This window comes from Anastrepha ludens, chromosome 6 (genome assembly GCF_028408465.1).
Source record: "Anastrepha ludens isolate Willacy chromosome 6, idAnaLude1.1, whole genome shotgun sequence".
NCBI lineage: Eukaryota > Metazoa > Arthropoda > Insecta > Diptera > Tephritidae > Anastrepha > Anastrepha ludens.
The window spans coordinates 59,190,226-59,214,641 of NC_071502.1; the positions used below are offsets into that span (position 1 = coordinate 59,190,226).

The 24,416-nt window shown below is 36.8% G+C and overlaps 3 protein-coding genes across 5 annotated transcripts; 1 reads left to right on the forward strand and 2 right to left on the reverse strand.

The window, feature by feature from the left end:
* Positions 1-498: 498 nt before the first annotated feature.
* Positions 499-20,732, reverse strand: LOC128865860 (activating transcription factor 7-interacting protein 1). Of its 3 annotated transcripts, none has more exons than XM_054106243.1 (5): positions 20,471-20,732; positions 7,073-7,262; positions 2,316-5,523; positions 1,677-2,065; positions 499-1,595 (listed from the first exon to the last, which is right to left on the reverse strand). In XM_054106243.1, exons 2-5 carry the CDS (start codon positions 7,209-7,211, stop codon positions 1,117-1,119), a joined length of 4,215 nt encoding a protein of 1,404 aa, XP_053962218.1. In that variant the 5' UTR covers positions 7,212-7,262; positions 20,471-20,732; the 3' UTR covers positions 499-1,116. The 3 variants fall into 3 exon arrangements, with proteins under 3 accessions (XP_053962218.1, XP_053962216.1, XP_053962217.1); XM_054106241.1 differs by having other exon boundaries at positions 499-1,598; XM_054106242.1 differs by lacking the exon at positions 20,471-20,732 and adding an exon at positions 7,855-8,053 and having other exon boundaries at positions 499-1,598.
* Positions 20,733-22,805: 2,073 nt separating this feature from the next.
* On the forward strand, positions 22,806-24,152 carry LOC128868910 (transmembrane protein 223). The gene is made up of 2 exons (XM_054111510.1): positions 22,806-23,343; positions 23,398-24,152. Exons 1-2 carry the CDS (start codon positions 22,896-22,898, stop codon positions 23,691-23,693), a joined length of 744 nt encoding a protein of 247 aa, XP_053967485.1. The 5' UTR covers positions 22,806-22,895; the 3' UTR covers positions 23,694-24,152.
* LOC128868912 (H/ACA ribonucleoprotein complex subunit 3) lies at positions 23,707-24,160 on the reverse strand. Its single transcript, XM_054111512.1, has 2 exons — positions 24,018-24,160; positions 23,707-23,955 (listed from the first exon to the last, which is right to left on the reverse strand). The coding sequence occupies exons 1-2, from the start codon at positions 24,069-24,071 to the stop codon at positions 23,815-23,817; spliced, it is 195 nt and encodes a 64-aa protein (XP_053967487.1). The 5' UTR covers positions 24,072-24,160; the 3' UTR covers positions 23,707-23,814.
* Positions 24,161-24,416: the final 256 nt, after the last annotated feature.

Sequence of the window (24,416 nt, forward strand, 5' to 3'; positions counted from 1 at the left end):
ACCCGCCCTAATATATATATATACATTTGTGTTTTTGCAGATTTAAAAAGGTTAACGCATCCTTAATTTTGTGTAAAAATTTCAAGCAAATCAGAAGAAAACTGAGGGAGTTATAAAGCTTCGACTTGGTACTAGTGAGACTTTAAGTACTAGTGACTGATTTGGGCTTTTTAACCGATATGTGTTTTTGCGTATTTAAAACGCTTAACGCTGCTGTAATTTTGTGACACAACCTTAAGCAAATCGGTGCAAAACTAAGGGAGTTATGGAACTTTGACTGAAAGCATCGAGTAAGGGCCGCTGATTTAGTGGGGGCAAGTATTCACTAGCCTGTCTCGTGCGCTGAACCTCGCCCCTTGCAAGCTTCTTATAGTATGATGGTGTTGTATACATTTTTAATTGACAAATACATTTGCATTTTGAAGTTCTTTTAAAATCATATACCGGTCAAAGGTCGCAAGAACCCCTTTTACAAGAAAAATTAATACGCTTGCCACATATGTACATTAATTAAATAATTTTATTCGCATGTTTGTGTGATTTTGTGTATAATCTTCATATCTTGCTACCTCTGCTCAATTATTTAGGTATGCCATTTAGGTAATATTTATTTTAATGTAGATTAAAAGTACTTATGTTAAACATATGATGCGGTTAATGTACCCAAACATGCCATTATTTCAGTTTTATTAATATTTATTTTAATTGAGTCCTAATTTAAGAATTATGAGTAAATCTCTATTTCTACATTATCCAATTATGGTGTTACAAATTCACCGAAAACATCATAATATGGTGAAATATAAACAATAAAAATATCTATTGTAATATTATTTTACGTATGACTGCATGTGATTTTAGTTTTGTAAGATTTCCTTTACTATTATTTTCTTTTTGTTTTTGTTTTCAAACTAAACTTAAAGCAACTAAAATTAAGTTTTTTATGTTACATAAAAGTAAATAAATATGAGGTTGTAAACCCTATAATTAAAACACTTAACTATTGTGAAAATTAAATAATAAGAATGAAAATTCATGCGAAAATTACCAACTGCCTAGTCAATTGTCAATATCCTCAGCTCCCGCCCATAAAATTAAAAACTTCTATATATGCATTTAACTCCACGTTTTAGGCAAACTAAATGGCCCCAGACGTTTGTGTTCGTCCACCGCACGCACTGCAAAGTAGTAGCGTTGGCCCTCTTGAAACTGTGTTAGCGTCACAGCCATGGGCAGTAGCATTGCTTTCACATCACCTACATGTCGCCATGAATCAACCACTGGCGGACCGGATGTCTCTTGGTATGCATATATCTGATAAGTTACGCATTCAGCAAACCGATCCATAGAATCCTCCATGGTCCAAGAAATGACAATGCCATTATCGAGATTGCTGATACGTATAGTGGGTCTGGGAGGAGGTAACTTCCAGCCAGGATTGAATGGTTGTGGCGGTGTGTTTGGCAGTGGCGCTGGATGGTTGTATTTGCGTATCGGCGCCGCTGGCATACTCGCCGAACTGATGTGTACACGTGTAATGCTTGTGCCGGGCGGTGTAGAGATGTTCGACATGAGTGCACTGTTGTTTTTTGGTGCTGCTGTACCAAAAAAAGTTGTAAAAAGTAATTCATTAATTGGTTTCCTTTAAAAAATTATATTAAGCATCAACCACTCACCTGTCACTGGATGTTGTTGTCGCACACCAGCAGTCGCTCGCACAGGTGTCTGCTGGTTCAAGGGCATGCGTGCAAGTGGAGGCACAGCACGTGTAGCGCTCAACAACTGTGTGTTAATGGCAACGCTAGTGTTAACACTGCGCTGGCGAGCTGGCGGTGTTGCAGCGGCGCTAGCCACCTCATCTTCATCTGTTAGATCAATTACTGCCTTTTCCTTCGGCTTAGCCGAAGTTATTGTAACAGTGCCCACTGCTGGCGAGGCTTGATTCAACTGGTTCATGTAGTGATCCACGGATGCGTTAGAGGAGATCGTCGTTTCGGCGGGGCGGCGGAATTGTGTTGGTTGTGCTGGCAAGGTGCCGATAGTAGACTTTGGAGCCAACTTCCGACTGAGAAAAAATAATATTTTTAATAGTATATTTTTGAAATTGGTTAGCGAAAGTTAAGAAAAAGAATTGGACATCGCGCATCAGCAAGTAAAGAATGTAATGCAATTATAGCAAATGAAATGTTGCGAAAGGTAGGATGCGCATTTAATTTTTTTCTTTTACATTCAAACAAATATATGCGGTTCAAACTTTGGAACTGCTTCATTTTCAAATTCAATTATTTTCAAAAATACAAAAAATGGATACTTACAGGCTAACACTTTGCGCTTGTTGTCGCGCGTATTGTTGTTGTTGCAATTGCTGTGCACGCTGTTGTTCTGTTGGTAGAAAACGTCCTGGGCGCGGTTGTCCCGACGCCACACCTTTATTCAATACGCGCGGCATGCCACTCGTCTGTTGCGTTGCCGCAGCAGCTGCTGTTGTTTGCGAACCCTGCGTCAAAGCCGATTGCAGAGCACCACTACCTATACGATACGTGGAGACACCAGGGGATGTAGACATGTTGTTATCGGTGTTCACTGGCCGCTGGGGTGTCACCTTTTGCACGCAACCACGTCGCGCATTCATTGCGGCAGCTACTGCCGCTGAAGCTAGCGCCGTATTACCGGTACGCGTTTCAGACGCACTAGTCGGTAGGCGGGGCGGCGAAGAGGGCGGTGGCATGTTGCTGCGTTGCGGTGATGTGGACACTTGAAGATGACTACCGGCTAAATTGTTAACTGATGCAGCATCTGAGCCTCGCTTACTCGGTACATATACCTGTAAGCCAACAGCGCGGGTGATTTTAACGGGCATAATGAATTGTGAGTTCTTTGTTTCAATGTCCTTTAACACTCGATTGTGTACCATTTCCAAATCGCGGAATTGCTTTGAAATTTCGGCAATTTTAGCCCGGTGTGTTGTTATTTGTTTCTCTTGTTTATCGATGATTTCACGCATTTCCGCAAATTCACTTTTGTGCACGATCGCTTCGACGACCTTCTGCAATATCAGCTCTTCCAAATCGGTTTTCGTAAGATTGTCGAAATTTTTGCGAAAACGTTTAAGGAAGTCTAAGCTTAATGTAGGCGGCTTGGAAGTTACAAATTGTGGCGCAGGATAGAGGGGTATTGGAATGTTTGAAGCGATTGCACGTAATTGTGGCAACACCTTGCCGAATTCGATTTTTTCTTCCAAATTTTCCAATTTCGGATCTTTAATATCAACAGATTCCTTTTTATCAATTGCCACAACATTACTTTCAGTCACTGTTGCAGTTTCCAGTTGTTGCGAAGCCAGAGTTGTGGAGGCTTCTTCTATCTTTGACTTCTTGTTAGCCACTTCTTCTAACGAATCGTCTTTAGACACTTGAACACAATTCAACTCCAGCGACTCATGCGAACGCTTAACACCACCGCCCAATGATTTTTCGTTGTCAGCATCATTGCTGTCTTCAGCAATTTTTATTACTTCAAATACTTCCTTTTGTTCTGATTCGGCGGATTTGTTGCTGCTACGCGATTCTTCTGATTGCTCGGCCTTCAAGCTGTCATCGACTTCAACACTTAGTCGAATGCGTTTGGCAGGTGGCGCAGACTCTTTTTCTTCACCTGCGGCGCGACTATCGTCCTCCACCAATTCAATAGCGCTGCTGCTCTCTGCATCATCGGCATCATCATCATTATCTGGCTCGTCAACTGCATCAGCATCCTCATCACAAATGCTGCTTGTACCCATTTTATCGATGGTTTGAGTCTCTTGTAACAAATTGCTGCTACTGCTGCAATTGCTGTTGGTTTCGTCGACGGCGTCCAAAGATTTTGATTTAGCTTCATCATCTTTTTGTAAAGTAGCAGATTTATCGGTTTCAAATTTGTCACAAGCATTATCCGAGTTGTCGGATTGTAACTCAGATTTGGCGGCTTCAGACTCATTTTTATCCGTTTTCAATTCCGATGTTATTTCGCTGCTATCTTTCGACTCTTTTGATTTCATTTCTTCAGTGGTACCTTCCATTTTATTAGCTTCCGTGATATCTGCTTTTTCAACAGTATCTTTGCTCTTTTGTCCCGCCATCGACTCATCATCGTCATCGAGCAGCAGCACAACGTCGTCATCTTCATCGACATCCATGCGCGCACCAACCTCTTCCAAATCTGATTGTTTTTCATTGCTATCGCTTGCTGCTTTAGCATTTTCTTGAGTTACTTCAATAAGGCCCTTATTTTTTAACTCCTCAGGCTTGCCGACAAAGAAAATTATATCATCATCAGAATCATCTGCTTCTTCCGACTTGCTCTTGGTGTCCGGTGCTGCTTTAAGTGCTTTATTTACTTTTTCCACTTCACTATTGATTGATTCAAGTTCCTCCGCTTGCGATGTGGACGCACTATCTTTCTCATCTTTACTCTCTGTTGGCGTCACAACATTTTCTTCAATATCTAAATGTAATTTAGAGATTTCGTTCTTTTCAGTATTTTTATTTTCGGCAATCTCGTTTGCTTCAGGGTTGCACGTTTTCTGCGCCACCTTTATATTGCCGTGCTCTGCACTTTCTTCTGAAACTAACTTAGTTACTAGTTCTTCGTTATCTTGTTCAGTTTTTTCCGCAGCATCATTCGCTGTAATTTCAATTTTATCGTCGCTAATTTCCAAAATCTCTTCAGACGTTTCAGTCTGTCTTTTTTCAGATATTTCTGTTTCTTTTTCAAGTTGTTTTCCATCAATGTCATCAGACTCCTCATTCTGCACCGGCTTATTAGTTTGCTCCATGGATTCGCTAGTTTTTCTGGTTATAGTTTCACCTATCTTGCCATCATCATCCTTTGCAACACTTTCGCTATTTACTTTTGTACTAACTACTTCACTCTTTTCCTTTTCAACCGCTATAACACTTGCACAACTTTCCGTCTTATCCTCACTACTTTTGACATCATTGTCTTGTTTTTTGTCACTTTCTCTATCTTCATCAAGAACGAATTCTTCATTCGCTTTAATTTGTTCACTATCACTTTCCTCCTTTTGAGCATCTCCTGCCTCATGAAGGTCCGCTTTTTCTTCAGAATCTCTCTTTTCTTCGACATTTTCCACTAATTCCTCTTCGCTTGTTGTTTTATTATTTGCTACAGTACTGCTCACAGCCTCATCTTTGTCCGTTGATGTCTCAATGCAGTCTTCGAGATCATTAATTTTTGAGATTAGCCTATCGAGATCATCACCCGGGTTGTGTAGACTAGCCGTTGTTAAGCTACCGTCCGTCTTAGTGCCGATAACAGATGCTGCTTTGGGTACCACCTCAGCCAGCAATTTGTCTACTACATTTGAACTGCTATCATCATCTTCACCCAAGAGCGCGTCTTCCAATTCAGGATTTACGGCTTCATTTAAATCAATTAATTCATCAAGATCCAAGCCATCGCCGGGGTCGGGGTCGGTAAAACCATTTGAAGCGTCATTAAGTAAGCCATTCTGAGGCAAATCTAAAAATTAAATCATTATTGAAAAATACTATGGTAACATTTTTTAAGTATGCAATTGATAGAGCTCAGTTGGAAAAAAAGTTACCAAATTTTTACTACATGTGGTGGTTAGATAGATACTTTATGAGGTTTGCACTTCGACCTCATGGTCTTTCGTGCCCTCTACTCATCACAGTACCTCATTCAGAACCAGGATAGAGTTGGGTTGCATGGAGTGTATGTGCCTTTCCTGTGGCTGCAGTTGGCCAAGATGTCTTATATTGCTCTGCATTCCAGAAGATGCAATCTCCTGAGATTGGTGGCAGAAACGACAGGGGTCCGTAGACCAAATCCCGATCATGCGCAAATTACTGCGCAGTCTGCAGTACCCTGTGAGAAGGCCCGTGAGCATTCCCAGTTTATGCTTGCGGAGGGTTATGAGTTTATTAAACCTCTTTTGGTTGCACCCTCCCAGTGAGGATTTCGTCTGGCGTAGCCCCTTGCTATTCACTCCTAAGCTTCTCCTTGATAATGTGTTGTCCCATAGCAAGGAAGGGTTCGGTTCTATTAAAGGCGAGGTCGCAGCCTCTCTCGCCAATACGTCCCCTATTTCTTTCCCAGTTATACCGCTGTGACCTGGAACCCAAATCAACCGGATATGATTGTGCGTTTTTAGTATATTAAGTTTCTCGATACAGTCAAGCACCAATGAGGACTTGATCTTACAGGACGATAAGACTATGAGCGCCGCCTGACTGTCGCTCAGAACGGCAATTCGCTCCTTCCGGAAATTTATGTCTAAGTTTTTCTCTGCATTTAGACAGATGGCATAGATCTCCGCTTTGAAGATGCTTGGAAAACTACAAATCGGCACAGAGCGCTTGGTTCTGGGGTTGTAGATTCCAGCGCCTACGCCTTCCGAGGTCTTCGAGCCATCTGTGTACCAGAGCACGGTACACTCGTGAAGTTTCTTTTCAAATGCAGGTATGCTGCAATTTATCTTATCGTTTAGTTCAATTCTGAACTTCTTTTCGAATTTGATGACTTTAGTGATATCATGGGTAACTAGGTAAGTGGGAGCTGTAGCCTCAACACTTCCATGTTGCTGAATAAGTATATGAAGCGGTGTCAGCTCGCAACATCACCTCCATCGCAGCTGTAGGGCAGGTCCGCATCGCCCCGTGATGCACACGCATACTAAGCGCTGAAGCTTAGTTAGCGCGGCTCGCGCCGTCGAGAGAGTGAGTGACTCTCGATGCCCAAGCGACAGCTCTATATATCATATATTAGTCTTATTATCATGATGTACATCCATCTCAGGATTCTTGTGCTACAGTCCCCGGATTTTCCTGCTAAACGTTTGCAGATCAGAGACTTTTGTTGTTCTGGTTGATATTAAAATATTAAGGGCATAAAACACTTGCCACTTTTTTGTTTGACGTCTTACTGATATAAATCTAGGCCGTTCTGACTGTTTTGAGAACGGAGAACAATTTTATGAAATCCTTATTTGTGTACTTAACTACCATACTGAGATCTATCAATTTAAATAAAATTGCCCTTCATTTACCATTTGAATTTAATAAATCATTTTTCAGTTTAGTCGGCTCCAAGTCGGACATAACATCTATGTCATTGGTTTTGCCATTACTAGTAGCGGCTGATAAAGCATTGAAGTCAGTTGGCGTGCTCTGCTTAACTTCCATCATTTTTACGCTTGTGGGGAGTAGTATTTACTGTGAGCTCTGCATTAAAGTTACCTGGAAGAAAGAAGTACAAATCACACTTAAATCTTAGCATATATGATTTTATAAACCTTAAAACGTCTTAGCTACCGGTGATACAATCTTAGCAACAAAAATCAGCTACTCAAAATTACTGCACACAAGTCAGAAAAGGCAAAAAAACTTAGTACTACAAAAAATTCAATTTTATGAAAAGAAAGGGCAAAACCGAAACGAGAAACTTAAGGAATCCAATGAGAAAAGAACATAAAAACATTGCAATAAGAAACATGAAAAACACATTGAAAGTAAACTGAACGCGATTCCATACATACATATACGTACGTACATATGTACATCAGAAGAGATGATTGCCAAAATAAAAGCAACAACGTTACAGGAAACAGGCGAACCGTCAACAATCAGTGTAGTCGAAAGAGCGCAAAAAGAGACTAAGAAAAGTAACGCAAACAAAAAGAGAGCAAAAGAGCGTATGCCAAATCAAAAGAGCGTGCAAAAAGAAACAAAAGTAAATTAAATGAAAAAAGAATAACTACAAAATAAAGAATAAAGCTTTCAAAATTATTAATAAATAAAAAAGTTTCGAAAAAATTAGTTTCGAACTTACAATTTAGATCAACTTTCGTTTCAGGACGGCAAAACTGAATCTGTCAATGCTGTGATTAACGAAGAGCACACTATCGCGCAATCATACACACGCATACAACAAACACACACTCAGTTGAAACTCCAATAAACGGCGGGCAGGCAACGTTTACATAGACGACACAAAACACAACCGGTCGATTTCACGTGACGCAAAGAACTGAAAATGTGGCGAGCAGAGAATTTTGAACAAACTGTCTAAACTTTAGCTCGGTAGCTCGTATGATTTCTCGTACGCCGATGCGCTACTAGGTAAAGTTGTTTACTCGGCTCGAAGAAGTGAATAGGTCAAAAAGTGAACTGGTACTGCTAACTACATATATGTAGATATTAATATTTTACAGGGGTTTCTAAAGACGTTTTACGATATAATCGCCGTCAAGGTGCCAAATGATTAATTAATAGATTGAATAAATGTCAGAGGCCCAAATTAATTGAAAAGCTAAATTTTCTAGGAAAACACAGAAGTGAAATTACCAGGTCATATATGTATGTACATATATATCAAAATGAGGAAGAACATGCTACACGTACATCATGTGGAACGCAAGTGGATTTTGTGTTATGCACGACAAGCGCGTGGTTTGACAAGTTCCTTGATGATAGATACATATGTATGTACAAAGGTGCATATTATGCAACTATATCTCATATATCTCATATAAGGGCCGTATTTAAATATATATCAACAATTAAAAACTAAATATTGATGACCAAAAGTAGTAAAAAATTTGTTAGGTTAGAATACCTACATACAATACTTGTACGGATGGCGTCACCATAATCATACAAGGTAACGAAAAAGAACATACACAAGCGGTCTTAAAATAACATCCTATCAATATCGCCTCTAACTATATGATATACTTACAGTACAGTTAAACAAAAACTGTATGGTTGACAAATTGGCGAAATTAGACAATAAAAATACCTTATACCACCTACCTACATGCGAAAGCTTTTTTCCATTAAAGCGCCGCTAAAAACAAAGCTTTCAGTTTACTCGCAGCTTTGTCTTTTATTCATAGAAGAAAATAAAATGATTGAAAATTCATTGAATGAAATATTTTGCTAAGCAAATGAGCACAGATGTAAGGATGAAAATAAAAAATAAAAATAAAAAAAAAATATTAAAAAAATGAAAACAAATGCTTAGCAAAATTTTTTATTTAACCTAAAAGGTCGCAGGGTGGGTTAAAGGGAAAACAGGTTCGGAGAAAAGCAAGAATGTAGCACGCACTTTAGTATATCAAATCCCTCTGGAATAAATGCTTACTACTATCAATACCAAAGTATAAATCAAAAACAAATCAGGCTGAAAAAACTACCGGAGCAATTGAATGCATCTCGCAACACGCACTGCTGAGATGCCTGTTAGTTATTGACTTCGCCAGTGGTGCCTCCTGAAACAACAAAACGTCAAATTCGTAAAGCCGCAGTAAGTTAAAGTATTGTTGCGCTAGTGCATATGTAAACGCAAAAACAAATACATTCACAAATACCAATGTATATGTATGTAGAGTACGCACTTACCATCCACAGTCTTATGTGGATGCTGAACTTCTGTGCAAATTTTACACAGAGTTTAAGACCCGATTTCTTGATTCTCAAATGTAATACAATGGTGTTTTAGATTTTTAGTTGCTCAATGTTTCAAATAAGCAAATATCTGTACATATGTATGTATGTATATACCAAGCTTAGGAAACAATAAATACAGATGTGATAAAAAAATAAGTAGGGTATATTGCCGAAGAGGGCGCTGTGTATGCGGAAAGAAGATATGAATGTATGTAGGTGATAAGCATTCAATACAAATACGATTTTTATAGGCGAGGACTCAAAGGCAAAATATTAATAAAAATTAACAAAATATACAACAAACTATGGAAATGTTTACGAGTTCAGGAGTAGTACGACGAACAAAATTATACCTGAGAAACCGTAGACACCAACAAACACACGCACAATGCGTCAAGCATAGCAAAGCCACGAATGAAAACGAACGATGTGCGCCTTAAGCAGTAAAAGCGAGAGGTAACTACTAGTAGCTACTGTACCGAGTCTGAATGGGGGCAAAGGCAAACTTTTTGGTAGATATTTTTATGAAAACATACATATTTTAGACACAAACTTAATTTTTGTTATACGAAACCTAAGTTGAGGAAAACTGTAATTTGTAGCATTAATTGTGTTGTTGTGAGGGTACTAAAGTTCAAATCATAAGGCAAAAGGTAAATGAATACAGTTATATGCAGAATTGAATTACGTACCTGGTATAATGCAATAAATCTCTATAGACTTTAAGTAGAGATTAAACTTAAGCAATAAAACACACAAAAAAAAGTTACAAGCTTCCAAAAACAATATGGCGTATAAAAATACCAAAGGCCTAGGCTACAAAGTAGTACAAGTAAGCAAGACGACGAAAACGAGCGTCCGGAGAGCAAACCACAATAAGAAAACTAAAACACCGAAGTTGTTCGTTTAAATGAAAAAGCTACATACACTCGCATGAATACTAGGTCGTTCGTCGATGTAGCAAGTGGATCCGAGATAGAAGGGGGAGGACGTATTATAAATATATGTATGTATGGAAGAGTTGTGTTGGAAGAGAATGTGTATTCGGCAAATTTTGTAAAATCGATGGAAATATTTCGGTGAAGTTGAAAAAAAAATTTGATAATATTATATATGATAAAATAGGAAAAATGTATAAATTAAAGAAAAAAAACCAATATGAAATACAAACATATTACAGTTTTATACCAAGCCCACATACATATGTACATACATACATATACATACATACATATATGTATGTAAGTAAAATATTCTCCTTCGAGACATTAGTTCAAGGCGTTAGGAATCAAGTCGGGAAAAGAAAATTGCATGGGAATTTATCTAGTTAAGTATGTATTGCATATACGCTCATACATATTCAACACATAGCATGCATAGTATTAAATAAATTAGCATCATAAAATTAATAAACGAATCAGAAAATTTGCTCAAAAGTAAATGTACTTAACCCAAAAAATGCTAAAGCTCTAATGCGACAGAAATGTTTAAAACTTGAACTAAGCTAATTCGAGTTTGATTAACGTGCATGCTAATATGTAATTAAGATTCCATTAATTTTCGTAAAAAAAGTTGCATAACAATTTCCCAATTTCCCAAACAACCACGCCTTAAAAATCAGAGGCAAAATTACCGCTACAGCAATAAAACTGAAGAGCGGATGTCATTACACAAGCAAAGTAGCAAGAAAGGATCACTGCCTAAGCTCACACGTACCCAAATACATTCACATAAGCATACAGTTCCGGTCAAAAAAATTGCATACAAATTTTAATCTACAGTACTGATGTGATTAAATTTAGAAATCGCTTTCCAACTAAAATTTCGCGGATCTATCAAATCAGTTCTTTATTTTTTAGGTTGATAGTATGGTCATTGACGTCTATGTAAAATTTCATGGTATTACGTGTACAAGTTTCGTAGTTACATTTCGAGATCTTGTTGATTTTATTATTGTTTTCTTGATAATGGCAATTCAGACAATTTTAAGAAGTAATATGGGCCTTAGTCGCGCGACGTTCGATTTCAAAAATAGTAACTGAATTTCTTTGGAAAAGGGCGTGACGTAAGTGACTCGCTGTCGTGTGACTTCTTTAACCTGATGCTGGAAAAGATCGTGCGAGCCGCAGAACACTTCATTTGGTGTGTCCAACTGGGGCCGGTTATCACGAGAAAGAAACGACCGGCACGCTTTATTGCACTCAGCCAAAATCGCTTGAGCGTATAACGCACCAATCAAGAAGAAGATTTATTTTATAATATTCAATTCAGGAATGTAAATCAAGGATGATAGATTCCAGGTTTGCTGTTGTTGTAGTAGTAAGAGAAGCCCCGTCAGTGTAGAATGTATCATCGGTCGTATTCCTCAGGCTCATCTAAGGATAGGCCCAGGCAACATGCTGTTTCGACGGGTTGGGTCCAGAGGGAGAGGGGTGTTAGATGAGTGGGTTTTAAAGGACATGTGAAAAGTTGGTTAGTGTCGTGCGGGGTGCCTTCACATGCCGGACATAGGTTAAGTATGTCGGGGTCAATTCTGGATAAGTAGGAGTATAACCTGCTACAATATCCAGAACGTAATTATGCCAGTGTTACGCGCGTCTCACGGGGAAGCTGAAGCTCTTCATCTGCAATGGATGGTGGTTGGACTCCGATTACGGCATTCACTAGACGGAAGCTTATGAGGGTGGTAACAGTCTCCCGGTGAATGTCGTTTAATGTCTGTCTAAACTAGGACTCTGTTTGATTTGTCCTGGATCTCGTCGGCATTCCCATGGCAGCCGGTTCTACGTTAACGGAATGACTCGGGCTTTTCTCGACCAAGGGACCGCCCCAGTAAACTAGATCTGTCTGGTGAACATTCAATCACCAGGTTTGCTCGTTAGATATGGTGATAAAAAAATGTTTTGAGGGGAACTTTGGATTCCATGTCATTCGTTTCGTGTTTCACAAAATTTAGCTTTAGCTTGGTGAAACAAACAAAACGGAAGCCGTCCGCATATCTGTCAAATTCGCACAAACCGAATAACGGCCACCATGAATGTTCATGATATACAAACATATTTCAAATGCTTGCCAAGAGAAATGCTTACAGATTTCGATTCACTGGAGAATTTTTGTGGACATCCCATTGACATCGTGGTTCCGTTTCTTTGCTCTCAACGAATTTGACAATTTCAGTGACGTCACCCTAGCCCAATTGGTGATCTGTGTGGCCAGATTACCATTTTCGAAACTTGATTTAACATTTTTTTGTTCTCTAGCCTCGGAGTTTTTAATTTATTTAATTCAGTCAAAAAACATAAAGGTTCTTACTGACTCTTGACAATTAATATATTTTAGCGAATGAAAGATGAAATGATGAAAGAAGAGAATTGATTATTAGTTGTTGTAATATCTAACGATATGGAATTTGAAATCTCATAAAATTCGTGTAGAGTCCGAGCAATAAGTGCATTGGACTCGAAATATCTTGAGATAAAAAGGATAAGGTTCGTAAAGTTCTCGCCGAAATAAGAAAATTAATGCGTTGCAAAAGAAACACACAATCAATGTCACCTTGAATTACATTCAAGACAAAAAAAAGCGATAGAATCGACCTTCTGCAAGGCAATCGGTTTTACGTAACCAGAACAACCCGGTTAATAACAAGTGGAAGCTATAAGAGGGATAAGGGACAAAAACTTTTAAAGATCTTAGGAATACCCATTTCAAAAGCATTTCGTATTCTGCATTTGGTAGCATATTCGTATTCAGGATGTCCACGTAGGCATGTTGATCCATGGCATTGTCAATAAGAAGTATTGGCCCTATTATATCATAAAAAATCATGCCCAAACTAATATTTTTGACCCTCCATGTTTCACCGTCTTAGTAGTATATCTAGGCTGGTATTCAGTATTTTGTGGCCCACGCACATACTGTCGAATTAGCTTTACTATTACCTGCAAATTCAAGGCAGTTATCGACAAGTTGTTTTCTTCTTGGTAAAAGGGGCACTTTCCGCGGGCTTCGGGCATATACATTTTCTTCTAATAGTCGTCTACGAAAGGTCACTGCACTTACGTGTAATTTTTACTGTTTTGCGAGCAATGCACCGATCGTCTACTCGCCTTTCTTTTCCTGCTTTCTTCTTCCTGCATTTTTACATACTTTATTTCATTAACTGCATAACATGCCTCTCGGCATACGTTTTGCCTTCGTATCTTCATTTTATAATGAGATTACACTTTTCTTCCGTTCAATGTTTTCCCTTTCCCACTAGACAAAATGTTCAATTTAGAAAATACATTCTTTTTACTTATTTTGAAATACAGATGCAATTAGACGAAATATTTTCTCTTTACAACTTTCACTATTATTATTTTGAACAGGATCTTTCGCACTCCAATAATAAAAACGACTGCCGCGAACTGATTTCAAGCGGACTTCCATTTTATATTACTTTGTAGTTGTTTATTTCGGCATATTCCGTCAATTGTCTTGACAAGCGATAATTTTCATTTGCACGTACAACTATCCGATAAAATTTCAATAATATGCGGTTAGGTACACTATTATTATTTTGAACACAACTGTATGGGAATACTGCTGGACCAACAGTCCACGGCCAAATATAAATCTGGGTCGTCGTGGCAACGCAGAACCGACTGTCGTGAGAACGTGTGCTCCTCGATGTAAAGATCTACTGGTGACCTAAAAGAGTTCGATGATAATGACCGTAAATGCTTTAGCTGTCTTCTTGGTGAAACTGCGCTCTCTAGAAGCACATGCTCAGAAGCCTCTACGGCAGTGACACAAAAATCATGTACCGATCCTGTGTACATTTCTTCTTTCTGGTATCTTTTCCAATTACACTCTCCCTAGTAGCTTACCTGCGCTAGGTGCTGTCACATATTTTTTTTTTGTTTTCTGTCTATACTAACTTTTTAAAATAGACGACGACATACTATTTTTTCGAGCGGTTAATGAAATTTTTATCTCTGTTATATTTTCCCAGTAAGCTTCTTTATCTGGTGTTATTTTTTTTATTTGTAGCAGTAATGCAATATACAATATCCGGTGCTGTCCCGTTTTTTAGTTTCAGGGGATTTATCTTAGTAATCCTTCTGCTTTCTCAGCTGTTCTTGTTTCTTGATGTAACACTTCTTACCAATTACTTGATTTCGTACATTTTTTTATGATTTTTTCGCTTCTTCCGTGTGGAAAATACTCAAAAACTTACTCATTTACTGAGACTCCAGTTCTTATCTCTTCTGGGCTTTTAAATACCAATTTAAGATAGTCATTACAGCTTGCCTTATTTTCCTGGTGCCATTCTGAACTTTTTCTCAAAATTACTGGTCTTATTGATGTCATGTCTGGGAAATTAGGCTCTTACATACGTCCTTTTGTTCTGGAATTTCATAACGTTTCCCTTTCCAGAGCCTTCAGTGACATTGGCTTGGAAGTAAGCGTTACTTATATAATAAAACAAACTTAAAGAAAAGAGCGCGTTGGATCTTCTTTTATCGCATCTGAACCACATCGGACAAGCTATCCCACATGTGGGTTCTGCAGCACATATTTTGCTTGCCCGCTTGAAGAAGCTTTCTTAATGCAAGATTTTTTTTAAAGCAGCTGTGAATCCAATTCCCATAGAAGCAAGCAAAAAATTCCCAATGGCCTTATGACATGCACTATTATTTTGAACACAACTGTATGTGTGTAGGTATATGTATAATAAAATAGGTGTGGTTCACTGTTTTAAAAAACGTAGTATTTTTCTAATAATCCATATATTTTATCTTTATTCAACTTTATTTTTTGGTCAATTGAATTTCAGCAAAACCACAGAAATTACCAAATAAGTAATTTCTCTTAGCAACTCCACATCCTTGGAGCAAATGAAATGATATTATTGCATAAGTAAATTTGAGTTATGACTAGATTTGGCATTACATAAGAAAACAAATATCCAATTCTAGTGGACGGACAAGTACTATATATGGTACAATGCCAATAAAAATCATACTTACATTTAAACACGCAAATTTTCCTATACACAAGTAGATACACACGATAAATATCATAGTATCTCTTTCAAAGCAAGCGAAATTTCGCTCTCTACCGTCAATCCAATTGGTATAAAATTTTATCGTGTACCTAAATATGTATGGAAAAATCTGCATCTGTATTGTTAGGCTGGGTGTGCATTTGTTGAATTCCCCACCGACCGAAGAACCACGAAGACCATCCACATAAATATATTTTAGAATTATGAGAGTGATAGATAATGCGAAATTATATGAAATTAAAAAAATTCGAAATTAAAGAATAAATAACCGAAATATAAAATACAAATAGGCGTAGAAAAAGAATTTTAAAAATCTTATATAACTACCAGCTTTGCAATGTGAATATAAACCAAGTATATTACAAAACTTAAAACCTGTTGGGATGGAGCAAGTAAGTAGAGCAGCAAACGCCGCAGACCTTAGAGGAATATGGCGAATAAACAACGCGTAACTTACGAAGAACAACAACAAAAGTTGCAAAAACTTAATGAATGAAGAGCTGTTTGTTAGGTGATTGCGGCAAACAAGCGGGCAATATCTTGTGGAGAAGAAAATTTTTGCGTTTTTCTTTCTTTTCATAAAAAATTTTATGATAAAGAAATTAAAACATCATTTTATGGAATGAAGGGCGGTTATTTTAAGTATTAGATCTGCGGAACACTTTTCGACCGATAACTGACCAGCGCCAATAGGCAATTACGAAATCTGTATCTGCGTAAGTTTGTCTGTGTGTATGTGTCTGCGCTCGTGCTCACGAGAGCGTAAAAAGAGCGAGACATAAAATTGTGTGCTCAGACAAACCAACGTGACAATTAATGCATAAGCTCAGGTATACTACAAGTTTTGGAAATTTTTATTAAATTTAGTACGTTGAAAGAAATTATTTATTAAAATGTTTGGATAAAGTTTTAATAAAATTTTGACAAAATAGAAGAAGCAAAGTTAAAAAAATAAGGAGACCAAAGTATTTGAAAAATATATATTATCAAAACTTGAGATAGCAACAAATTCGATTTAGTATTTTTTAATTATTTGAAATTTTATAAGTAGCACAGACAATTTTTATTTTCAACTGTTTTCTGGATTCATGCGAGTACAATAGATATAACAAAGATAACAATGAGATGAAAAATGTTGCCACATTGCATTACTAATAATTTTATTTACACGTACCGTACATATGTATGCATATCTGTATATATGTACCTGAGAATTACCCAAAATGTGTATGTATACCGATATGACTTGTAAACTCACAAATGTCCCACAATAACAAAATTACCGAAGACTGCATTACTTATGAGATCTAGCCAAAACAAGTTCAAAACTAAAAATTTTGATTCAATATGATTTTTTAATTTGTTTCGTTCTTTTGCACAATTATATCTCTAGCAGACAATTGAAGAAATTGCACATGTGTGTGTACAGTCTACACAGCTACATACAATAAAAAGCAGCAGACAACTAAGAGAGCCTCGGAGAGCGATAACTGAAGGTTACAGCAAGTTTAAGAGAATTTATGAGAAGGAAAGTGACATCATTTTATTTAAAAAAAATGTAGATCTATAGCTTTTATAAAAATCGTTTAGTGATTTAAAAAACCAAATCCAGGCTCTAGAGGAAAATTACCTCAAGTGCAAAAAGACGCACCTACCTACCTACATACCTACCAAAAAGACGCCAGCCTTGCTGCCATTTCTAAGTAGCAGAAATGCGCACATTTTCTTTATTTGAAGCGTCAGTATGAATAGAGGATTGAAAAGTCGGTCTATAACACACCCATATTTTTAAAATAAAATAAGGTAAAGCAATCTTTCTTCCAAATAAACGCCCTGATGCTGTTACGATAAATATAAAAATAATAACTAAATATTAGCAAAAAAAAAGAAATCAGGTATTTTCGCCAATAGAAATAGGCACCCAAGAAGCGATGGCTAATAAACGAGCAGATTGAAGTGTAAAGCTAAATAATGTAAGTGGCAAGTTTGCTAGGCTACGTATGTACTCGTACGTGTTAGTTATTTTTGGGTTAACAAGGTAAAGGTAAAATAAATTGTATTTATTTTCTTCGAATAGAATTAAAAAGTAGAAATGAAACAAGTTTTCACGAACAGATAACGCTGTTTACTTTACTTTCTTAAATATAAATCTAAAAAAAAATTTATTTCTTAATTTGGTTCGAGCTTAAGTTCTGTGTGAATTTTATTCGATTCATCAGTTCACCAGATATTCCGATAGTCGGACAAATTAACGAGATATATACCTAACCAAAAACAGAGTCCACATAGCAGCAATCACCACGAGAAAAACCTGATTGCAGTGAGCATACGAGTACACACAACCACAGTTACACATAGAATCCGGCAAGCACTGGTGCACTCGTGTAAATGCTGAAAGAGGCACACCAGCTCAAAACAGCGTAATATAACCAATACCGACGGATGTGTATGAATGCGATAGAGCTATATTTTTTAGGCATTCATGTACGAAATATAAACATACCTACATATATAAATAATATACTTATATGAAGGAAAATATATCCATCGTTTTATAGAAAAATCGATATTTTCGAAATACCAAGATTTTAATATAAAAAAGCATACCAGATACCGTTAAAAAATGCAAAGAAAGCATTATTGAGAAACGCACGAAATACACCGATATATGCAGCTATGAAATTACTATACGACAGAGTCGCTATGGCATCAACGACGTTACTCGTTCCCCATTTAACGAAAAAGTTGAAAGAAAAAAACGAACGCCAGCAAAACAAGCATACACGTTAATGTATAAATGACAGACAAAATATATAAATTACGGAAAAAAAATCACTAATTAATAAATTAAATCTGTGTATATGTAATTTCTTATTCGCTTTATTGAGCATTGAATTATTTTCAGGACTGTAGGCAATGAAAGATAAATTAAAAATTAGAAACAAATATAGATTCATAGGCATATACCCAGTCGTATCATCGTAGTGTCTAATTTAACTAACGGAAAAATGTTAAGGATATATTTTTAGTAGCATACATTCAATATTAGCACATTGGCTATTCGCCCTCTCTCAATCCTTTACCCGCCACCTTTGCTATGCATGCTATGTGCTATGCACTGAAAGTATGAAAAACCGGCGGTAAAAAGAAGCCATAGCGTTAATAAAACAAAACAATATTTTCGAAGACGACATTTCTGATTGTTACGTTCCAAAATCTAGAAGTTGTGCAAGTATATAGCAGAAGACCAAGCCCGTAGCATTTCTACCCAATAGTATACATACACAAAATAAATTTATAACGAACAAACGTATGCCCGTCCCGATACGTCGCCTCGTCTATGGTGATACTACACTAAGTTACGCCACTTAAGCGAAGCGTACGACGGCACTACACGACCAACGATGGCAGCCATATTGGTTTGGGTCGAAAAACTATTAAATGCAAATAAGTTTTAAATGAATATCTATTTGCAACATCCTTCTTAAAATGTTACATTATTTTTAAATTTTATTTACAATTTCATCCTAATTATACTCGCAGATATATTCCAAAAAAATTGTTTACTTAAACCCTTTGAAAGGTTTCGACCTAACCCTTCAAATTCATACGAGGTTTTCTAGCTGTTCTTCCTACGGTGCTATCCAAATCGGTTCAGAAATTAAAATCGAAATTTCATTATCCATATTTCATCGGTTTGGTTTCTCTTGTTTTCTTCACTGATACGTCGCTCTTCACCGGCTGCATGTATTAGTTTGTACGTTTGTATGGATGTATGTACATATGCATACGCTTATTTGCCGATGTTTAAGCGTATGCTGTATATAGCTTGTTCACATTTTTCGTTCTGCTTCTTTTTTTCCTGTGTCTATATTATCGATTGTAGATTTTTTTTGAGGTTAGGTTTTTCGTAATCGTAGACAAAAACACATTTTGTAATAAATTTACCAATCGTACCCCAACGCTTAATTTTTTTAACTATGTGCTCTAAATTCACGGTACAAATCCGTCAGTTGGTCACAGGCGTATATATTGGCCTGAAATTCTTTGGCAGGTGGCACGAAATAAATAAAGTCTGGCAGTATATAGACGCACTGTATTCAACATTGAAATCGGTTGGAACATATTAAGTCGGCATTAAAGGTGTACTTCATATCATACGTTTTCTAGGCAAGTCATATCGCCTTGTGATGTACATCATTGTCAATAGGGTTGCCATGGGTAGCAAAACACCTACAATGTAATAATTCTATATTACCAGAATAATTTCCAAGTTTCACCACTTATCTAATAAATATTTAATCATATCCTTTTAAACGCATGCCTTAGAGAAAATGCTTCACATTTTGTTCTGTACAAAATGTAGTTTTTCATAAAGGTGCATTTTGATGGAGAATCAACTATATAAAGCACGAGTTTAAGAACTTTTTGAGATTAAATCCCTTTTGAATAAATCCCATTCAAAAATATTTATTTCCATATCAACATAAAACTGCTTTTTCGACACTCACATCATTACATGAATGCCCTGTTGAATATGCCATTCTTACAGTTTATCATTACAACCACCTAAGGCATAGAAGCATTATGAATAAGGCCATGCAGTAAAAATTATACGAACAAAAAAAAAGCTATATGGTTAAACGATTTCTCTCAATCAAACACATTTAAACAGTTTGTCAAAATAAATAGTGACATCCAATAAGGCACGAAGTCCAATGTTGAGGAAAAAAATGTTTATCGAATATTGGCAACTCTTTCCTATATGTAAAACCACAAGACAAAAGTTAGGTAGTGATTTTAAACGCGGGATGTTAGCTCTTCTGCATATCATTACCTCCAAATATTAGCTCTTTTACATATCATTACTTCCAAAACTACTATAAAATAAGTAATTCTTAACACTTAACTCACTACATAATTATTAAAATAAAACCAAATTTACCTTTCAAGTTAAAATTGTATATTCAGCGCTCCAAAAATGCATCCCAATCTCGCTAACGTTAGGTTTAAATCATAAAATCCACAATATTCAAACAATTCAAGTAGAAATCGCCTTTCTTCAATTAACTCAAAACCTTTGAAAATATTTTTTTGTATTTTTCAACCACTAAAAATAAATTTTTACTCGATTAATTTTTTTGAACTGACAAACGACCGTCCGCTATAATGTGTCACTATCATTCACAAGACAACAATAATTCCTGGTTTGTTTAATGAGCGCACTACTGCTGACAGCTGTCAGATGAATGAACTAATGAACCAAGAGATGACCAGAGCCCAGCAGGGTTGTATAGAACGTCTACTCAAGGCGTATTTTATTTATTACTAGTCAAAAAGGTCTTTCTAAGACAGAATCAAAACAGTTTGAGCACAAATTGTACAAAAACTATTGAATTTATACTACCATTTTTATTTAAATTCTATTGAAAATCAATGAAGTTGCCCTTGTTGTTGTTGAAACATCAATAAATATATGATAGACTATATAGGTAGCTCTTGTTGTTGTTTTTGTAATAGCAAAAACATTTCCCATACATGTACGGGGAATGCTGCAGGAGTGACAGTCCTTGGCCCATTATAAAGTAAATCCGGGTCGTTTGGTAACGCACAACCGACTGTCGATAGCTCTATTCAGGGCAGGTTTTTCAGTGCTATGATTTCCAGTTAAACTATAATTAAATGACCACTTTCTCAGGCTTAAACCCAATTTTAAAAGTTTACCACAGTTAAACTAGCTCTGAAAAACGGTTCCATACAATTATTCGCGGCTTTCAAAGCGAATCCATACAAGGTGGTGCTGATTCATCAGCTGATTGCCAAAGTGAGAGTACTAGTAGTTTCTTTCTCAAGGAATAAGAAGTAAAATCGCTTATTTGGGACATAGTTTCAAAATTTAAGGAAGATGATAATTTGGCACAACAGTAATGACTTGGCTTGACAACATCAAATAGTGGGCAGGCCTCAAAACAATTGGCGAACCCGACCCACATTTAATAGCATCGTTAATAATATGACTGGATAACTGTATGGCTAAAATCAAAATAACGTTTGTATGTAATCGCGAACATACAGCATGGATACGCCGACCAAGAAGTGACTTCTTCGGGAGCTTAAGAAGATGGTAAGGATCTCCCGATGTATGTCGTTTATTGTCTGCTCAAACGCTGTCTGGTCCAGTAGTTGCCTGTTCGTTTTGTCGTCGGCGTAATTGAGGAGGTGCCTCCTGACGTGCCTGGGAGACGGCTTTGGCTAAAGCAGGTGTCTACATGGGTGAAACCTGCGGTAGCACTCAAGCAGAAACTGTTTGCTGAGCAGTTTTTGTGCTCCTTTACAAGTAATAGAAGCTGTCATTACTCGAGGGAACAAATATACATCTGAGTTCATCAATTGTCAGTTTGAATTGCATGCAAGCATATATAATATTTATTGTACCGAATAGTTATTATAAGCAGATATATTGAAATCCATAAGGAAAACTATTTTCGCCGTAAAATATTATCTTTTCTCACCTACTTTCAGTTTCTAATGCAAATTCAATTTGACGAATTTTTATAAATGTGAATTTTAAGATGTAAATTATCTACATATATACATATTTGGCACTTACACCCTTTTTGGGTGGTTGGCCGAGCTCCTCCTCCAATTTGTGGCATGCGTTTCACAAATTGAGGGGCTCACAGTTTTAAGCCGACTCTGAACGGCAGACTTTTTTATGAGGAGCGTTTTCATGGCAGAAATGCACTCGGAGGTTAGCCTTTGCCTTCCTTTCCTCATTTTCGTGTTTCATGCACGGAGATTCAAACCTACGTCTTCCGAATAGTAGTCACGCACCCACTCATTCGGATACGGCGGCTGCCGTAAGATATAAATTACCAGAAGAAAAACAATTAGAATACCTGTTAACCAAAGTGATAGTTACTCGGCGGTTAACAGAATAAGTTTTTAGGAGTCGTCTTAGGCATATGCATTGACTATTAAGTTAAAAGTTAAAAACTAAAGAAAATGTTTCCTATACAATCGACAACTGACAGCTGAATCTTCCAATTTGAATTTTTTTTCGAACGTGGTTTATAACTTTAGAATCGACCTAAGTTTGTCTAATATTTCTATTTCAACAAACTCCCTCACTTGCTTCTGTATGTATATATAATATATATTACATTTACATACTATAAAGTTTATTTATCTACGATCTGCTCTACAGGCCTTGGCCTGTCTCGAAAAAAAGTAGTTTATCAGCCTGCATGCTTCACACAATCCTGCTGCAAAACAAATCAACAAAAACAGCTGCTCGATATTTCAACCTAATTTATGGGAAATGTTGAGGTTAGTGTGGTTGCGTAGTACAATAAAAAGTATTTTTCAGAATGAGTAATTTTTTAAATATCACCGTAAATACAACTGCAAATATATTTCGTAATAGTACACACCGCTTACTACATCGCGCACCACTCTTGGCACAATCACTAAATAAGGCAACCGCTCCAAAAGCTTTATCATTCTTCAGCAAACCAAAAAGTGTAATTTTAAGAGCACCGGTACGAAATCGTTGTTCCCCAGCCTATGATGTGAACACGAACGTCACCAAGGATGTGATACTCTTTAAATATGAGAACCCCAGGTACTACAATGTGCTGAACATTTTTGCCCTGTGTCAGTTTGTTTTCTGGACGTATCTGTCACATTTTGCGTTTACAACACTCAAAGATGCGCCTGTACTGGAATTACCTGAAGACGAATTAGCATGGTATCAACGTATAAATCTTGGAGAAAATAAATATAGGAACGGCATTACCACATTCTGTTTTCTAATAGGTAGTATAGTTAGATGTTTTGTTTACGCTGACTCTTAACTAAATTCTATTTTAGGGTACGGAATCCTCTGTGCTGCCTGGTTGTTCACGTTACGTTCTGTGCGTTACCTTATTCTTCGGAAAGGTGGAAAGGACGTTGCATTTGTAACATATGGCCCTTTCAACAAAAACCGCATATTGCAGGTACCACTGAAATATGTTTCAGCTCAGGAGTCACGCGATTTAGCACGCTCCCAACTACCCATCAAAGTGAAAAATCGTGTTCTTTATTATGTACTTGACATGCGTGGGGAGTTTCGAAATCCAAAGTTATTTGATCATACCGCAGGCTTGAAGCGACGTATTGATTAAAAACATGTGCTGCTAGTTTTACTGCTTAGTTAATAAAAGTGTTTATTTACTCATATTCAGTACGTTAATTACTTAGGAGCGAACTTATTGATATACAGGTTGATGATATTAGGCTTGGAAATTAGTAAACTGGTTCAGGCTGTTGTGTGATTAATAATCCAAAACGTTTCTTTATAGTCAAACGTTGGCGCGAGTATTTATCTTCTGGCGAGAAACGAGCTGGATGAGCAGAAATTGTTGGGTGTCCATCTTCAGTGCGTTTCTATTTAAAAAATTAAACTCTTAGTTTTTGTACATACATGTGTTAAATATAATATATCTTGCCTTCAATGTGTAGACGCGTTCTCCTTTTTCATTCAATGTGTACATAAGATACATTTTATTAAAAAATTTTAAAATAAAGTAAACGATGCGATTTATTTATTTCACACGTGTTTTGCACAGCTCCTCAATGAGAAATGTCAGAACTAAAATTTATTGTGAATTTCTGGAGACACAGCTGTTTAAGTACAGAAAGATGCCACTTATCTCACACAATTTTTTTAATTTGAGAGTGGGAAAGAAGTATTAAACACTGGGTAATCCGTTCTGATGAAATTATTTTTCTATTGTTGCCCCCAAGGCCTATTTAATTTTTTAATTAATCTTGGTTTCCATTCAACACGTGTCTTTGATATCGATTATAACTTTCTAAATATATTTACAAGTATTTGTATACATATA

What these genes read in the sequence shown, in the direction of transcription:
- LOC128868912 (XM_054111512.1), bottom strand. Translation starts at nt 24,071, where the DNA reads ATGTATCTTATGTACACATTGAATGAAAAAGGAGAACGCGTCTACACA. An exon ending in AACGCGTCTACACATTGAAG is followed by an intron (nt 23,956 to 24,017) that starts GCAAGATATATT and finishes TTTTTTAAATAG; the next exon opens with AAACGCACTGAAGATGGACA.
- LOC128868910 (XM_054111510.1), top strand. Translation starts at nt 22,896, where the DNA reads ATGAGTAATTTTTTAAATATCACCGTAAATACAACTGCAAATATATTT. An exon ending in CACATTCTGTTTTCTAATAG is followed by an intron (nt 23,344 to 23,397) that starts GTAGTATAGTTA and finishes ATTCTATTTTAG; the next exon opens with GGTACGGAATCCTCTGTGCT.
- LOC128865860 (XM_054106241.1), bottom strand. Translation starts at nt 7,211, where the DNA reads ATGATGGAAGTTAAGCAGAGCACGCCAACTGACTTCAATGCTTTATCA. An exon ending in TGATTTATTAAATTCAAATG is followed by an intron (nt 5,524 to 7,072) that starts GTAAATGAAGGG and finishes TTTAATTTTTAG; the next exon opens with ATTTGCCTCAGAATGGCTTA. An exon ending in CAAGCGCAAAGTGTTAGCCT is followed by an intron (nt 2,066 to 2,315) that starts GTAAGTATCCAT and finishes ATTTTTTCTCAG; the next exon opens with TCGGAAGTTGGCTCCAAAGT.